This window comes from Thalassophryne amazonica, chromosome 5 (genome assembly GCF_902500255.1).
Source record: "Thalassophryne amazonica chromosome 5, fThaAma1.1, whole genome shotgun sequence".
Taxonomy (NCBI): Eukaryota; Metazoa; Chordata; class Actinopteri; order Batrachoidiformes; family Batrachoididae; genus Thalassophryne; species Thalassophryne amazonica.
This window is the reverse complement of record NC_047107.1, coordinates 90,093,448-90,109,801: the sequence shown is the minus strand read 5'-3', so window position 1 is coordinate 90,109,801 and position 16,354 is coordinate 90,093,448. Positions and strand designations below refer to the sequence as shown.

Here is a 16,354-nt window from a genome sequence, read left to right as displayed (position 1 = left end):
ATTAAATAATTAAAACACTTTTTAAAGTCAACTGGCTGCCAGTGTGTCTTTAATGCCAGACTTGGCAGCATGAAAAATGGTTAAAATAGTTTATTAGGGTTGGGCACTGTCAACTTAATTGATATAATTAACTTTTTTAATTAAGTTGGATTAATATTTTCCATGCTTAAAGTGAAAATTGGTTGCTGAATTGTGCTTCCGCCATTCAAGGGAGCTGTCCATACAGATCAGCGGGTCACTCTGAGCCAACCGTGTGGCAGAGGGAGTCTCTCGGCTCCTCATCTCGTTCCACCGTACGACTGGCTCACGAAAGGTCTGAGCATCTCAACTTTTAAACATACAAGTAAAGACTCACCTTCATTCTTAATTTTTGCAGTCTGTGCTGGTTGCTCCATTTAATAAATATTCTTCAATGCTTAATTTGACCTCTGGAGAAATTTTTGTGGTCATCTGTTATTTTTGTTATGTCTGTTTGAAACGGAGATGACGTCATGTAAAACACGGATTACAATTCACTGCGCCCTCTACTGATTGAAAGTGGTCCTACATATCCAAATCATTTAAATCAGCGATAGAATTTTAAAATTTGAATTATTTTGATTCTGGACTTTCCAAACCAATTCTCATATTGTAAAGTTAAATGTCTAATATCCTGTTTATTGATTTTTTTTCATCCCTAATAGCGATGTATCGCAATATGTATTGACATGTATCATTGTGTATCGCAATGAATTGTGATATGTATCATATCACAGTATGTGTTGTATCACGATATAATCATGGGAGGGATCGTGGACGGTGTGACTTGCATTTTTTGGCAGGGTGTGGGGGGGGGGGGGGGGGCTCATTAGATGACGGCTTTAAGATGTTTATAGTTTTCTGGTGGCAAAACCAAATTGGATGCATTGGTGTTGTTTGCTTGAGATTGGCAGCTTGTTGCTGGAGCTGAACATCACACAGGATGACCTGACACAAAATAAAGCTGATCCAACAGGGAATCTGGTTGCAGATATTAATATGTCAGAGGATGTGTCAGTCGACTACAGTTCTTCGAATCCTGACACCCGGGTGCTGGGGTTCAGTCAAGGAGTTCTGGACATGTTCAAAACCCCACAGTTATTGTGTTGAGTTGGCTAAGTGTGCCTTTTCTTTTCTTTTGTTCCACAAGGAAACAATATTGATTATGAAGGTCTTGTTGCTTGGACACTCCTTTTCCAATCCGGCCACAAGGGTTTGTAATATTCAAAGGCTGGACATCTACAAATGCATGGTTGTACCACCTTACTTTTTAACCCTCTGGGGCTGATGCCGTCGTATACGACGGCTAAGACCAAGCTTTACTAAATTATAAATACCTTTTTAATGATACGAGATAGAAACATACTTTTTTTGCTGAAAAGTTAACTCCGCGGACTTTCGAGCCAGCCATCAGCCATCTTTGTACTCCTCATAAAAGCTGTGTGATGACGTGCGCAATGTGAGTGTCCAATCGGAATTGGTTCACTGTCACATGGTTTTCCAAAATCCAATCGTAGGGCAGATTTACCTCACGTGAAAAGCCAAAGATCATTTTCAGGAGTGATATGTTACTAGTTGGCCCATTTGAATAGCCCCCTGGGTGCTCCAATGAGTACATACTATTAGTACATACTCAGTGCGCCCTGCGCCATTACGCACAGCAATCAGTGAAAGCAGGAGCAGACGGAGAGCCTCTGATGACACTCTCACGTGCTCAAACAAAGAGTGTGTAACTGTCAGGATTGTTCCACTAGTTTGCATGTGAATGTTACTGGATAAGTCTGTTGCTTTCTCTGCGTAAAGCACTGTTTACCATATCAATGGACAACAAAATGCATAGACCATTTTGTATATATTGTTCAAAATGTGCATTTGTGTTTATTGTTTGAACTTTTTTGTTGTACAGTCTTTCACACAAGACCTCAAATTACCTTTATAAAGTGTCAAAACAGTTGTTTATTATAGTTTGCTGTGTGTTTTGAATAAATGTGTGTGGAAAATTATTTTTCGCTTTATTTTTTCCTTGCCTATTTTTGATTGTAACCTTTATTACACTTATAAAACACAACAAAACCATATATATTCTGAAAGCACAGGTTGTCCTGAAAAAAAAGAGACATAAAACTTGATTGTGGGATGCAGGGAGAGCTGTTAACAGCAATAATAAAACATTTATGCCAGGCGAGTGAACCGTCCAAAAAATGCCCTCAGACCCCAGAGGGTTAAGCCTGCTGACAGAAGCTCCCCTCTAATTCTGTGTGTGTCTGTCAGATTTTATGTACAATATTTCAAGTACCAGTAGATGAATTTCAACCAGATTGTTCACATGGGTTGCCTCCCAGCCAAGGATGATTCCAGTAACATTTGAAATTTAGAGACCAAATCTTGGACCGAACAAATCGTCACAGTCTTATTTCTCCAGAATCTTTCATTCATTTTCTGAGCCCGCTTTGTCCTGCTCAGGGGACAGTGGTCACAACTGGAGTCTATCACTGCTGTCATTGAGCGAAAAGTGGGGTACACCCTGGATAGTGCACAGACACACATAGATATTTACACACCCATTCAGTCCTACGGTCAATTTAGAATCATCAAGTCACCTAACCTCCATGTCTTCGGAAGTGAGAGGAAGCCGGAGGGATCGCACACAAACACCTGGACAACATGCAAACTCCACACAGCAAGGACCAGATCAGAAGAAAACCTAGGATGTTCTCGTGGTGAGGCATCAGTGCTAACCACTAAACCATCATGACATCTAGCTGAAAAACAATTTGTACAATATGAGCTTTTTGATCTTCATACTAACACTCAATAAAGCTGGCCGGGTGTAGTCTTTAGGGAGTATCATATATCTGCAAAGAGCTGTCAGCTGTCTTTGGTTATAATAAACAAAGAAATAAATAAAATACAATCATGTGAGAACAGAAATGTTCCCTACAGGTGGCTGAGCAATATAAAAAATAGGCTGTGCTGGAGGGTGGGTTTTGTCAGGAGGTGTGGTCACTTTGAGTGACAGGAAGAGTTCAAATCCTTGCCAGGATTTCATTGAGTGTTCTGTCTGTAAGGGGATATTCATGTGAAAGGCCGCCTCCCCCAGGGGCAGCACATACCAACCAGAACAACAGCCGCCCCCTCGCGGCGGCACTTCGAGGTGACACAAACCTTGAGTGCGGAGGAGAGGAGCGAGTGTTTCCAGTGGGATGGGTTTCTATGTTGTGGGGCCTAATGGGGAAGGCATTTGGAACACAAGAGGGGACAGGCTGTGTCATTTTGTGTGTGTCTGTGTGGAAGCACGTTTGCATACCGTATGTGATCGTACCCTATTGTGCACACTGCCGGTTGCTGTGACCCACTTCACTCAATCAAGTTCTCTCATCAAATCCCTTTTTTTGTTCCTTTGCCCATCCTCACATCCGTCAGCGCCTTCATCGGCATCTGACAAAAATCCCCGTGGTGGTAACAGTGCAGTGGCCACGCTCTAAAATAATAAGGTCCACAGCAACAACACAGCCATGTTTGGAGTGCAGTGCCCACACAATGAACTAGTGTTTAGAACCCTGGGTTTTAGGTGGGGCTCTCTGCTGCTGTCCAACCTGCTAGAAAGACGGGATCCCACAGCAAACAGCCCCACACGAAGGGGTCAGCCTGAGGTTGATGAAAGCTCATTTCCCCTGTTTGTACCTCGACAAATCAGGGCTGGACTCAGGGATGTTCTTCAAATACAAATCCTGGTCTGACGTTCGTAATAATGTTGGCGAGTTTCAATCTGTCAGGTTTTTTTCTTTGTTATGAAAGTTTTTGTACATCACACTAATGCCATTAGATTTCTTTGCACTTACTAGACCTAGAACCACAGCTACATTCATATAGGCCCTTCTTGTTTTTTCTCCGTTATCACCTTCTTCTCCGCGCAGCTCTTGCACCGCGAGGCGGGGCATTTAGCATCCGGGTTGCCCGTCCTTCTGTCTGTCCGTCTGTCCGGCCACAATTTGTTCGTTGCAACGTAGCTTTGCACCTATTGCTCGCAGAAACGTAATATTTGGTGGGTACATGTCTTGGAGGAGTACTTCGCATGGGTTCAAAGGCCAGTGACCTTGAACTCTGTTTCAAGGTCACCAGTGGTCACAACTGTCAAATCCTTCGCCGCAACATAGCTTCGCACCTATTGCTCGCAGAAACTTCATATTTGGTGGGTACGTGCCTTGGAGGAGTACTTTGCATTGGGTTTGAAGGCCAGTGACCTTGACCTACTTTTCAAGGTCACCAGTGGCCACAACTCTCAAATCCTTCACTACAACGTAGCTTCGCACCTATTGCTCGCAGAAACTTCATATTTGGTGGGTACGTGCCTTGGAGAAGTACTTTGCATGGGTTTGAAGGCCGGCGACCATGGCCTCTCTTTCAAGGTCACCAGTGGTTGCATTTGTTTTGAAGGCTGGCGACCATGACCGACTTTTTATGGTCAGTGTTTGTCACATCCTCTAATTATGCCAATCTCCAATTTTTTCATCGTATATCCCAGTTAGCATCAAACACATAAGGCTTCAACCAAATACCCACCCCATACAAGTACATATTACTGCACTTTGCATGGAAAATAATACTGCATGCGGGGCATTTCTTGAAGAATGTCTCTAGTTGAGTTCTTTTTCACAGCAGTGGAAAGAAGCAGAATGTAGTACTACACTAAAGAAAAATAAAGACAGAACATGTTAAGGTGGGAAACATTAAATGGTTGTTTTATTCAAACTAGGTATAGTACTTGGGAGCATGAAGAACGTAAGAGCTATGGCAATTAGACATTTGTCCCCAGTGACCTTGACTTTAACCCACACGATTGTCCTCTGGTGTACCTTGCTAGGACAATTCTGGAATTCGTTAAGTGTGTACCACGTTTGGTCCAAAAAGATTTGAAAATCATATTCCTTGACCTTGAATTTTGCCAGAATAAATCCTTTAAATGTAAATTTGAGGTCAACCTTCACTGGCATGCCAAGTTTGGTAAAAGTAAGGAAAATGACTTAGGAGGAACAGGCCAACAAACAAGCAGACATGACCTTTGTCCTAATGATTGACCTTTGGTAAATTTGACCTTGCAATTCTGGAACAGGCCTCCATATGTGTGCCAAGTTTGGTTCAAATTGAAGTGTAGAACTTACAGTTTGACCTTTGGCACCATGACTTTGATCCCAAAGATTGACCTTTGGTAAATATGATTTCACCTGGACGAGAATCCTAGAATCCAAATATTAGAATCCACCTACATATGTGTGCTAAATATGGTGGAGATTAGAACGGAAATCTAAATTTACAGACAGATTACAAACCCGCTGCAGGGTCTGTAATCAACGTAAAAAAGTGATCATTTTCCCGATAAAACACCCTCAAAAACAATGGCCGCTCTGAAGGACTGATAAGGGAGTCGTTAAGCAAAAAGGCTATTGATGCCAGTGGATCGAATAATTTCTTAATGATTCTTGAAAAGAACCGGTTCATGATCCCCCCACCTCACAGTTTGAAAACCACTGCCTTATATGACTTCTGGGGTCAACATTAACCCATGTCCCAAGTTTGGAGGAAATTGGTCATAAGAACAGATATACAAATATTGCTCAAATCTATATAATAAAAGGGAATTGGCCTGTGTGCGTTTGTGTAACCGGAGCATCAACTGAAATCAACAAAGAGCTGACTTTTGTCCTTTGGCCTACATATGTATTTTTTTCCACGAGGATTCAAGTTATGAAAACAGCAAGCTGATTGGACCAATATTTTTTGAGAAATCAGTCATTTTTGAAATCAAATGGACTGCATTTTTTATATAGCGCTTTTCCATCTGCATCAGACGCTCAAAGCGCTTTACAATAATGCCTCACATTCACCCCAATGTGAGGGTGCTGCCATACAAGGTGCACATTACACACTGGGAGCAACTAAGGGATTAAGGACCTTGCCCAAGGATCCTTAGTGATTTTCCGGTCAGGCTGGGATTTGAACCAAGGATCCTCTGGTCTCAAGCCCAACGCTTAACCACTACACTATCACCTCCCCTTAAAAAGATTTTAAAAAACCCAGAGATATTAGCTCACCTGTGCTATGTCCCACCTTGATGGGGTGCCTGTAACTATGGTTACATGAATCAGTTGTAAACCATCAGTTCTAAACCAGTGATGCTTCCCGGGCGGACCTGAAGTTGACTGCATGCACCACTCATGCTAACAGGCTATGTCAACTGCTATCACAAAACTAAAGATAGTTCTGTTAACAAAGACAGTTTCTGGGACCAGCCTCTCTTTCTCCCTCTCTCTCTTTTACAAATCCACAATTCTGCACACTTCCAAATTTACACTATTCAGGTTGACATGTCACACCTGGTAGCAATTAATGCTGTTAATGTTAGCAAGTTATCAAGGAAAAGGAGGATTCCCGATGAGGAAAATATTTGACCGTTACAACATGTTATAAAGTATCAGTAACACAAACAAAACTGAGTGAACAAACCTGTTCTGTAGAAGAGATCTGGAGGATTAAAAACAGCATCCAGCTCTTTACTAAAACAACAAGACTGTTTATGTGCACTTCCACAATAAGAGCCTGTATTTCAAAATAAAAGCCTGTGAGGTTGCTGCAGACGTGACAGAATTCAGACAGAAGATTCAAATCTGGACATTTTCTGTGTGCATGTGGCCTCAAACCCAGAATTAACATGTTCACATTCTGGACAAAACATCAGAATTGTGTGTCAACAGTGTCTCACACAGGCCAAAAAAAGAAAAAGAAATTTGATGTAATGTGAACACTGCCACAGTGCAAATATAAAGCTTCAGTCATTCCTAATTTCTTTACATAGAATATTGTACTGGTTACACAGCTTCAGAGAAGCTTACTGATGACAAAAATTCATTGTTGAAAATTGAACACAGTCGGCCAATGTAAAGTTTCCGTTTCACCTAACATGTATGTTTTTGGATGTGGGAGGAAGTTGGAGCGTCCAGAGGGAACCCACGCAAATACAGGAAGAACATGCAAACTCCACACAGAAAGGCCCCAGGTGGGAAGCAACCCCATGTTTTGAGGCAACAGTGCTAACCACTAATCCACCGTGCTACCTGTTGTAACATCTTGACCACTGTTAAAAGTGACAGTGGAATTAAATTCATGAGCACAAACTTTTTTTATGTTGTCAATCGTGTGAGTAATTCCGGACGAGCCCCACAATTTTTCAGGTAGCCGCATGCTTTAACTGAGCAAACTTTCATAAGGACTCGAACCGAGGATCTTTCTTTTGGCCACCTGCACTTGGAGAGTGATGACACATCCTTGCATCACAAAAAAGGTCATATTAAGAGGATATCCTTTCTGAAAGAGTTGTACATGTTAAGTGGTCCTCTGTCTGGAAGAAGTATGAGAAACTGTATTAGGGGATGGTGATGGACAAGTTCAGCAAAATTATTTTTCTTATGATCTTTGGTTGTCTATGTATTTATGGAGTAAATAATGCAAATTTAGAGTGTTGGAGGGGAAAAAAATCACCCAAGCTTCTGAAAATCTGCATACCTGTCCAAGCAGTACATGAGAGACAAATGTATGACGTATGACTCGGACTGTGGTGAATCACATCAGATTCAAAATATAGCATGTGGTGTAGAATTTTTTTTTTATTGAATGATGGTATGTGTAAGGGTAGGAAACCTGATTATATTATGCTCTTAGATCTTTCCCTTCAAATTTATCATCCTCTAAAGACTGAGACTGCAGGAGTGCTCTGAAATTATCATACCAAACGTATATGTAATGTATACCTGTGTAGCCTCCTCGCTCTTGCCAGCCCTAGGCTAACATCGACCTGCCAACACTCAGAGCTCAGTGGGGATGTTTTTGCTCACCTGTGTGTATTGGTGTGTGTGTGTGTGTGTGTGTGTGCACAGAATCTGTAAAAATCAGAGACGTGGTGGTTGCATCATGCACATGTTTTTATTGGTTTTCCCGACTCTTGTGAGCATCATCCTCTCTGTGCTTTTGTGTGTTTCTATTTATGTGTGTTTGTGTGTGGGAGGCCTGGCTGGGGGGTGTTGGAGATGACTGTTCTTTCTTCTCTTCATTTTTTCCCCACTTCCATATGGAGTTAATGTCTCAGACCAAGTGTGTCCATACAGCCTTGTCCTGCACCTCCTCCTGACTCGGCCACTTCAGTTTTCTTTTTAATTCAGAATCTGTCGTGTTGGCTGTGTGTGTTTCTCTAATATGGCAAGCCCCCCCCCCCCCCCATTTTGAATATGCCTTTCCTACATGGTTATTGCAGCTGATTGAATATAAGTCTGTTTGACTTCTCGCACAATACATGGACATGACTTCAACCGTTTTTCTGACCGCTGTATTTCATACTGTGTTTATACATGTGTCTGTTTCCATAAGAATGAGACCAAACATGCACCACGATTTTCACTAGCATGGCGCCTTAGCATTCCCCCCCTTCGAAAAACATTACACAGAGACATGTTTTTCTGTCATTTTTGGTCACACTGCAGCTTTTATACAACACTTTCATGGTTAAAGGGCACTACAGTGATCATTTACACACACACACACACACACACACACACACACACACACACACACACACACACACACACACACACACACACACACACACACACACACACACACACAAGGCAAAGTGTGTGACACTCACAGCACATCGGGAGCAACTTGGGGATTAAGGAACTTTCCCAAGGGCCCTGAATTATTTTCTGGTCTGATGAGGATGTGAAGTTCTGGTCACAAGCAAATGTGCTTTAACTACTTGCCCATCACGTCCCCAAATCTGTATAGTACTTTTTTCCATATTATAATTCAAAGCCTGAATGTTCTCAAGAATTAGAAGTTCATTCCTTTTGAAAAGGAGTTCTTGCATTATTAGTTGTATCAAATGGTTACAAAATGATGATAATATCATTTCTGGAACAACATATCATCAAACAAAAATAGTTATTTTGATAGGCCTATGTAAGAATCACAGTTTCTTTATTGGAGTTCATCCTTTAGAATAAAAAGAAGCAAAGCTGATAGGTGATGGTCCAAATTGGCACATTGTCCAAATTCCTTCTCTATTATTCTTCTGTAATTGTTTGATTTGCATTTAACCCACAAACTCTTGGCTAAGTCCTCAAAAATGTCTAAATCCCTTATGGAAGGGGTTTGACCCCAGGACCTTTTGGCATTGACGTGAGTAGACACCATCTGAATTTCTGTTCAAGCAGCCTGCCGCACAAATAACATGCTCCCAAGGTGATGAAGTGAGGTTCAAAGGTCAGGGGTTGAAAGAGACAGGAAAATATCTTGGGTCGGCAGTGGCCAAGTCTTTGGCGCCACAGTCTCAGCTGATTGACTTGCTGTGGTCACTTTGTTCATGGGATAAGTGGCCTGCAGGTCACTTTGGAATAATTCTAATACAGGAATTGTGTTTGCACTGGTGCCATGAATTGAATCCAGACCAGAGTTTCGATGTCCAGTTGGCCACAGTTTTAATCTTACCTCATTTCATCACAGCTTTAAAGTGCATTAACCCTCAACGAATGGCTGGCAGATGTAGCTGTACTGTGCCCGTTTGCTCTGTGTGTGTAAACAACATAAAAAAGCATGAGTGGACTTTCCTGAAATTTCTGTTATTTAAACCTACACATCACATTGGGGGTTGGGGGGGAGCATTGTAGCTCTTGTGTGTTCGTGTTGATGTTTGATCCCTGGTAGCTGTTGTTGAGCAAGACACATGCTTGTGTGAATGTGAATAATATCCATTTTTGACAATGCATACATGTAATCACTGAACCTGCCACCTGATTTTCATTGTCTAGCTATAATCTCCTCTGCAGACGCCGTCTGGCACCATGGAGGTTTTTCGTGTAAAGGATTTTGCCAGCCTAAGTGGCCTTGGGTGTCCTGAGTGGATGGCTTAAAATGATCGGATCATGCTATGGTGTGGAAGATTATGATTTAATGAAGAAACAAAATATACAATCAGTAACCTCGTTGATTACTTGATACAGTCAACATCAGTTCTAGCTTTGTCTGTTTTGTTGTGGTCTCTTAGAGGCTAGATTATTTTGCCATATGATATGTTTAGAGCCTGTTGGACTTTTGCAGCATATGACGTATACCTCAGTGAGGTCTAATGCTCTTAAGCTCTTGTGTTTCATTATGGAAAATAGGTAACAGTTGGTTGTACGCCCTCAAATTAATGGCATTGAGTCAGATTAGGTAAATTATGAATTGGAATTTTACCCACATGTGGTGACTTTAAACCAGTGACTCCAGGACCTTCAAACATAATTCATCATGTGGGGCAGTCCAGTGTCCAGTCACATGTCACATGTCACGGGGGGTGCTGGAGTCTAACCCAATGGTCACTGGGCAAGAGATGGGATAGACCTCGGAAAGGCTGTCATTCGATTTCAAGGCCAACAAATGTAGACAAACAAAATCACTCACACTTACAATCTATTTAAAGTCAACAGTTAACAAATCCTGCATAGCTTTAAAAGCTGGAGGAAGCCAGAACATCCTGAGGGAACCCCCGCAAACACTGGGAGAACATACAAACTCCACACAGAAAGGACCAGGTAGGAAGGGAACCTGGTGTCACAGATTGAACGGACTGCCACTAAAAATTGGTCCGCCCTGCCTCCACTGCGCATGGGTCATTTAGGAGCTCAGCTGCTCGTCTGAGACAGAGTCTCTTCACCCAAAGTGAGCAAATGGATTAATAGGATAAGGTAAAATCTCTTAATTCATTTTAAAGTCAGTTTAAAAAAAAAAAAAACAAGGCCATTTTAAGCAGAAATGAGGCGATAATCAGTGATGCTTTGAAATGACCGATGCAGTGCAGACTTTCGATCCACTGTCGGCCATCTTGGTACTCCTCATAGAAGATGTGTGATGTGTGCAATGTGAGTGTCCAATCGGAATTGGTTCTCCATCACATGGTTTTCCAAAATCCAATTGTAGGGCAGATTTACCTCACGTGATATGGCAAAGATTGTTTTCAGGAGGGATATCTTACTAGTTGGCCCGTTTGAATAGCCCCCTAACTGCTCCAATTGCATTTTTGCATTTTTCGAACTTGAAAATTCTCCTCTGTTATAAAGTTAATCAATATGAGGACGAAGCTTCAGCTTTTAGCTCATACCTTTTTTGTTAAGGTCCAAAAAAGAACATTTTATTCATTAAAAAAAATAATAATAATATCGGCTGATTTATCGGCTATCTGCAAATCAGCCAATTTATCGATTATCAGCATTTTTTTCATCCAAATATCGTTATCGCCATTGGCCTCAAAAAATCCATATTGGTCGGGCTCTAATGCGCAGTGAAGGCAGGCTGGACCGATTTTTAGGGGGGACCGTTCGGTCGGTGACACCGGGACCTTCTTGCTGTGAGGCAACACGGCAAACCACTAAACCACCGTGCCACCTGTTTTTGTGACGTCAGCTACGAGACTGTTCACAAAATTAATTTGCAACGGATTGATTGTTGGAACCCTACTTTGTTTCATTGAAATTGGAATTTGTTTTAAGGTGTATGACATTTTAGATTTCCAGTTAAGGCAACCAACACATTTCAGAAGATGCACAAAAATATGAAAAGTATCCACAGATGGGAACGTCTGAGCAGGAAACTCTTTTAGAAGAGAATTAATTTTATACAACTCCATATCGATAAGGTGCCGATTGGACATGATTTGCCATAAATCATGTTTTTGAAAAGCAAACTGGAAAATCACTACTACATGCCATACCTCAGAGGGTAATGCAGAAGAATACAGTCGACAGAGAGTCAATAGGAAGAATACTCAAAGTAGAAAGAGATGAAAATTCACAGATTCTTCGGTTGGTTTATATTATAAACCTACAAATGTCCATTAGAGAGATTAGAAAGATTAGAGGTTAGGTTTTCTGAGCATACGAGCAACAAGATGACATGTACAACATGAACCTGTGGTAGTACTTGAAAAGACACCACACACAGTGATGTGCTATGACTCACAGATGGGGAGGGATGATTTTAAATGAAATCCAGCCTTAACACAAAAGGATTTTGCTAATGCTTAATGTCTGTCTTCTTTCCAGATGCATCCTTTGGGACTGTGTAACAATAATGATGAGGAGGACCTTTATGAATACGGCTGGGTCGGAGTGGTGAAGCTGGAACAACCAGAGCTGGACCCCAGTTGTCTCACTGTGCTGGGAAAGGTAAAGATCTGGTTACTGGGTGCTACCCAGTGGTTTGGGGTGTAATGATGCCTCATGTCAGAAGTCTGCATTGAATCATATAAAAAAGTTTGTATTGCGATAACTGTGAAAACTCAACGACTGCACAGAAGAAATAACAACCTCTTGGAGAAGAATCAGAAATGATTCATACAATATACAAATGAGAAATGGACAACATCAAGAATTACAATTTATATTTCAGAACAATTTGCTTCTTTAAAGTTGAAACATCCACCACAGATTACTTTAGTGAAAACAGTGATGTAATTACATGTATCGTGATATCGAATCGTGGAGCTAGTGTATCGTTATACCATTAGCACTGGGTGGCCTATAAACTTTATAATCAAATTTCTATATTATCTAAATATATTAATAGTTGCCAGCTGCACAGTTGTGCTCAAAAGTTTACATACCCTGGCAGAATTTTTGCTTTTTTGGCCATTTTTAAGAGAATATGAATGACAACACAAAAACTTTTTTTCACTCATGGTTAGTTGTTGGTTGAAGCCATTTACTGTCAAACAACTGTGTTTCCTCGTTTTAAATCAAAATAAGAGAACTACCCAAATGAACCTGATCCAAAGTTTACATACCCTTGTTCTTAATACTGTGTGTTGCCCCCTTTAACATCAATGACAGCTTGGAGTCTTTTTGTGGTAGTTTGTGGACGAGGCTCTCTGATGGTAAAGCTGCCACTGAATATGTTTCAGACTTTATTTACATTAATTACAAAGAAATATAAACAGTATGGCACTCTGTGGAAAATCTGCATGGAGTAGACAGTTCTCAAAAACTGAGTGACTGTGCAAGAAGGAGAAGAGTGAGGAAAGCCACCAAGACACCCAAACAACCCAGAAGAAGTTATAGGCTTATGTGGCTGTGATTGGAGAAATTGTGCACAGTGCAAGCTTTGCATTTTGCATCACTACTCTTACCTTCATAGTGGAGTTGTTATGTGTCGGACGCAGCTCGGAGAACCGACCAGCGTTTGAAGGACCCAGTATGAAATAAGCAGAGCACGGTACAAAGGCTAACTGAATTTAATACATAACAGTGAAAATATAATAACAAAAAGGTGCGGCCTGGCGTGGTGCGCTCCCAGCAGCGCTAACGGTCCGGAGCCAGAAGCTGTTTCGGACCCAAGGACCCCGCCGACACCCCCCACTTGGCCGCAACAACCGAGTCTGTGAAAGAAGGAACCATTATGTGAGTCCACACTCTACACACAGAACACTTAAAGGTGTACAAACAGCAAACACTTCCTGGCTTGATTACTGATCAGCTTCCCAACCTGCAGGCATGGAACCTCCCGTTCACAAAACTCCACTGCAGTGGAAGCTGATACATGACTAACAAACAGCTCAATACAATAAGGTGTGAGGGACACCACATTTACTGACTGTATAACTGTTAGTCACAAAATCTAACGTACCTCAGGAAGTGTGCTGACGAGCGTGAGACCTCACCCCCTCCTCTTTCACAGACTGTGCATCAAACCTGGACGTTCTCAGCATCCGCTGCTGATGAGATGGCTCCCGAGACGACGATCTCACCCGTCTGGTCACAAGGTCGAGTCTCTGGCAAATGCACACTGTGCACTCCAGTCTTAAATGCCAACATGTTCCAATCCATCCAGATGCACTACAGCTGTGAGTCCTGATGAGTCGCAGGTGATCAGGGTGAGGTCCTGACAGCCTCAGCAACACAGCCACTCAGTCCCAAACGCACGCCACCTGGGAGGAAACCAAAAGACAAACCGGCAGCCAGGCCCCCCCAGCCATATAACAGTACCCCACCCTCACGGGAAGCCTCCCGGCGACCACACACACCTGGCCCAGGAGAAACACCCCCCTCCAGGGACCATGGCTGGAAACCGCGTCTGCGTTCATCCTCCAACAGACTGGTTGAACTGGCTGCATCTTTGCCCTTGTTTCTGACAGTCTTAGCACAGGTGTGGCCAGGAGTTCCTACACCTGTGCGGTCAGCCTTTAACCAAACGTGTGATTAGTCATAAAACAAAACAACCAAAACACCCCCCCCCCCTCCCCAGGGGACCGTCCCATCAAACCCCAGGGAAGGGGAGAAAGGAAAAACAACCCAACCCAAGCCCACAAACAAAAACACCAAAACACACCCCCCCCACCCCCCAGAGGACCGCTCCATCAAACCCCAGGGAAGGGGAGAAAAGAAAAACCCAAATGTGAGCTCAAACAAAAATGCCAAAACACCCCCCCCCTCCTCCCCCCCAAACGACATGTAGGGACCAACACCCCCCAGAGGGCCACCCGCCAGCTCCAGGAGTAATAACCACGGCCGAGGTCCCTCTGGGATCCAACGTCACCCACGGGGACTACCAGCGCCTCCCAGAGGACCACTCGTCAACCCCAGGAGACGCCTCCCCTCATGACTAATGGACCCAGCCCCGGCCGTCCACGGCTAGATGGACCCAACGCCCTTTCCCCCCCAGAGGACACCACAGTCAAACCCTGAGGGCGGAAACTGGGGGGGGGGGAAACAAGAAATACCCCAAACCCCCCCCTCCCCTCCCGGGTGCAGAGGCCACCTGGGAAACGCCCAGCACAACCTAACTGCACCCCTCCAGCAATGCCGACACTACGGCACACCCGGCTGGAGTCAGAGGAGAAGAGAGGGCATAACAAAAAACAAAAAGAAAAAACAACCCAAGTACCAACCCCATCACCCCCCCAGGGGACCGTTCCATCCAACCCTGGGGACGTGAAACAAAAAGAAACAAAAGAAAAAACAAACAGACCAACACACAGTTGTTTGGGTCCCTTTTTTTTTTTTTTTTTTTTTTTTTGCAAAGGCTACAGGGTCACACCCCCAGACAAATAGTGGACAACAAAAAAAAGCCCACACAAAAACCAACTCAAAAAACACCCACACAAAATGAACTAACACAAAACAAATCAGTGAGTTATACCGTCAAGCTCAACCAAATGGAACACACCTGTTCCTACTCAAGAGCTTGACGGTAACGTGATTCAGTCACCACAAGGGGGAGCCAGAGTGCAAAAAATGAAAAAACCCCTTTGGCGACAGAAAAAACAAACGAGCTGCTCTTATGTGCGCAGCTGTGTGCAACACACAACCAAAATGTGCTCAACTAAATAACGCCGGAGCTGATACAACAGACGCAGTAGTTACCTTTGTCCGGGGAAACGGGGCTACGACTGTAACACAGGAAGCCCAGCGACCCGTGCTAACAGAGCTCCGCCGTGCGCGTGAACCCATTACAAACGCACTCTTGCAGCTCCCGTTTAAACCTCTTATCCGGTCGGAGTGTGACGCGAAGCTGTCGCCAGTCACACTCCACCACGACCCACGGATAAGGCACAACACAGGAACACGGCTGCAAGAGAGCACAAATCAGTATCCAGTAATGGGTTCTCAAACACGCACCTTCCGGGCAGAGAGCCCCGCAACTGATCCGGATAACCACTGAACGTCTGCTGCCGCCTTCCCGGCGCGTCACCGTCTCTGCTACTGCTGGGTCCGTGATGTTTGGCCAGAGACTACTGTTATGTGTCGGACGCAGCTCGGAGAACCGACCAGCGTTTGAAGGACCCAGTATGAAATAAGCAGAGCACGGTACAAAGGCTAACTGAATTTAATACATAACAGTGAAAATATAATAACAAAAAGGTGCGGCCTGGCGTGGTGCGCTCCCAGCAGCGCTAACGGTCCGGAGCCAGAAGCTGTTTCGGACCCAAGGACCCCGCCGACACCCCCCAGGTGGCCGCAACAACCGAGTCTGTGAAAGAAGGAACCATTATGTGAGTCCACACTCTACACACAGAACACTTAAAGGTGTACAAACAGCAAACACTTCCTGGCTTGATTACTGATCAGCTTCCCAACCTGCAGGCATGGAACCTCCCGTTCACAAAACTCCACTGCAGTGGAAGCTGATACATGACTAACAAACAGCTCAATACAATAAGGTGTGAGGGACACCACATTTACTGACTGTATAACTGTTAGTCACAAAATCTAACGTACCTCAGGAAGTGTGCTGACGAGCGTGAGACCTCACCCCC

The 16,354-nt window shown here is 43.4% G+C and overlaps 1 protein-coding gene across 2 annotated transcripts in view; it reads left to right on the top strand.

Annotated features, from left to right (window-relative positions):
• Positions 1–16,354, top strand: part of znrf3 (zinc and ring finger 3) — a 161,785-nt gene that overhangs the window by 88,534 nt on the left and 56,897 nt on the right. For both annotated transcript variants that reach the window (XM_034170858.1, XM_034170857.1), the window contains exon 2: positions 12,147–12,269. In XM_034170858.1, the coding sequence (XP_034026749.1) occupies positions 12,147–12,269 (123 nt within the window). The remainder of the gene's footprint in view (positions 1–12,146; positions 12,270–16,354) is intronic.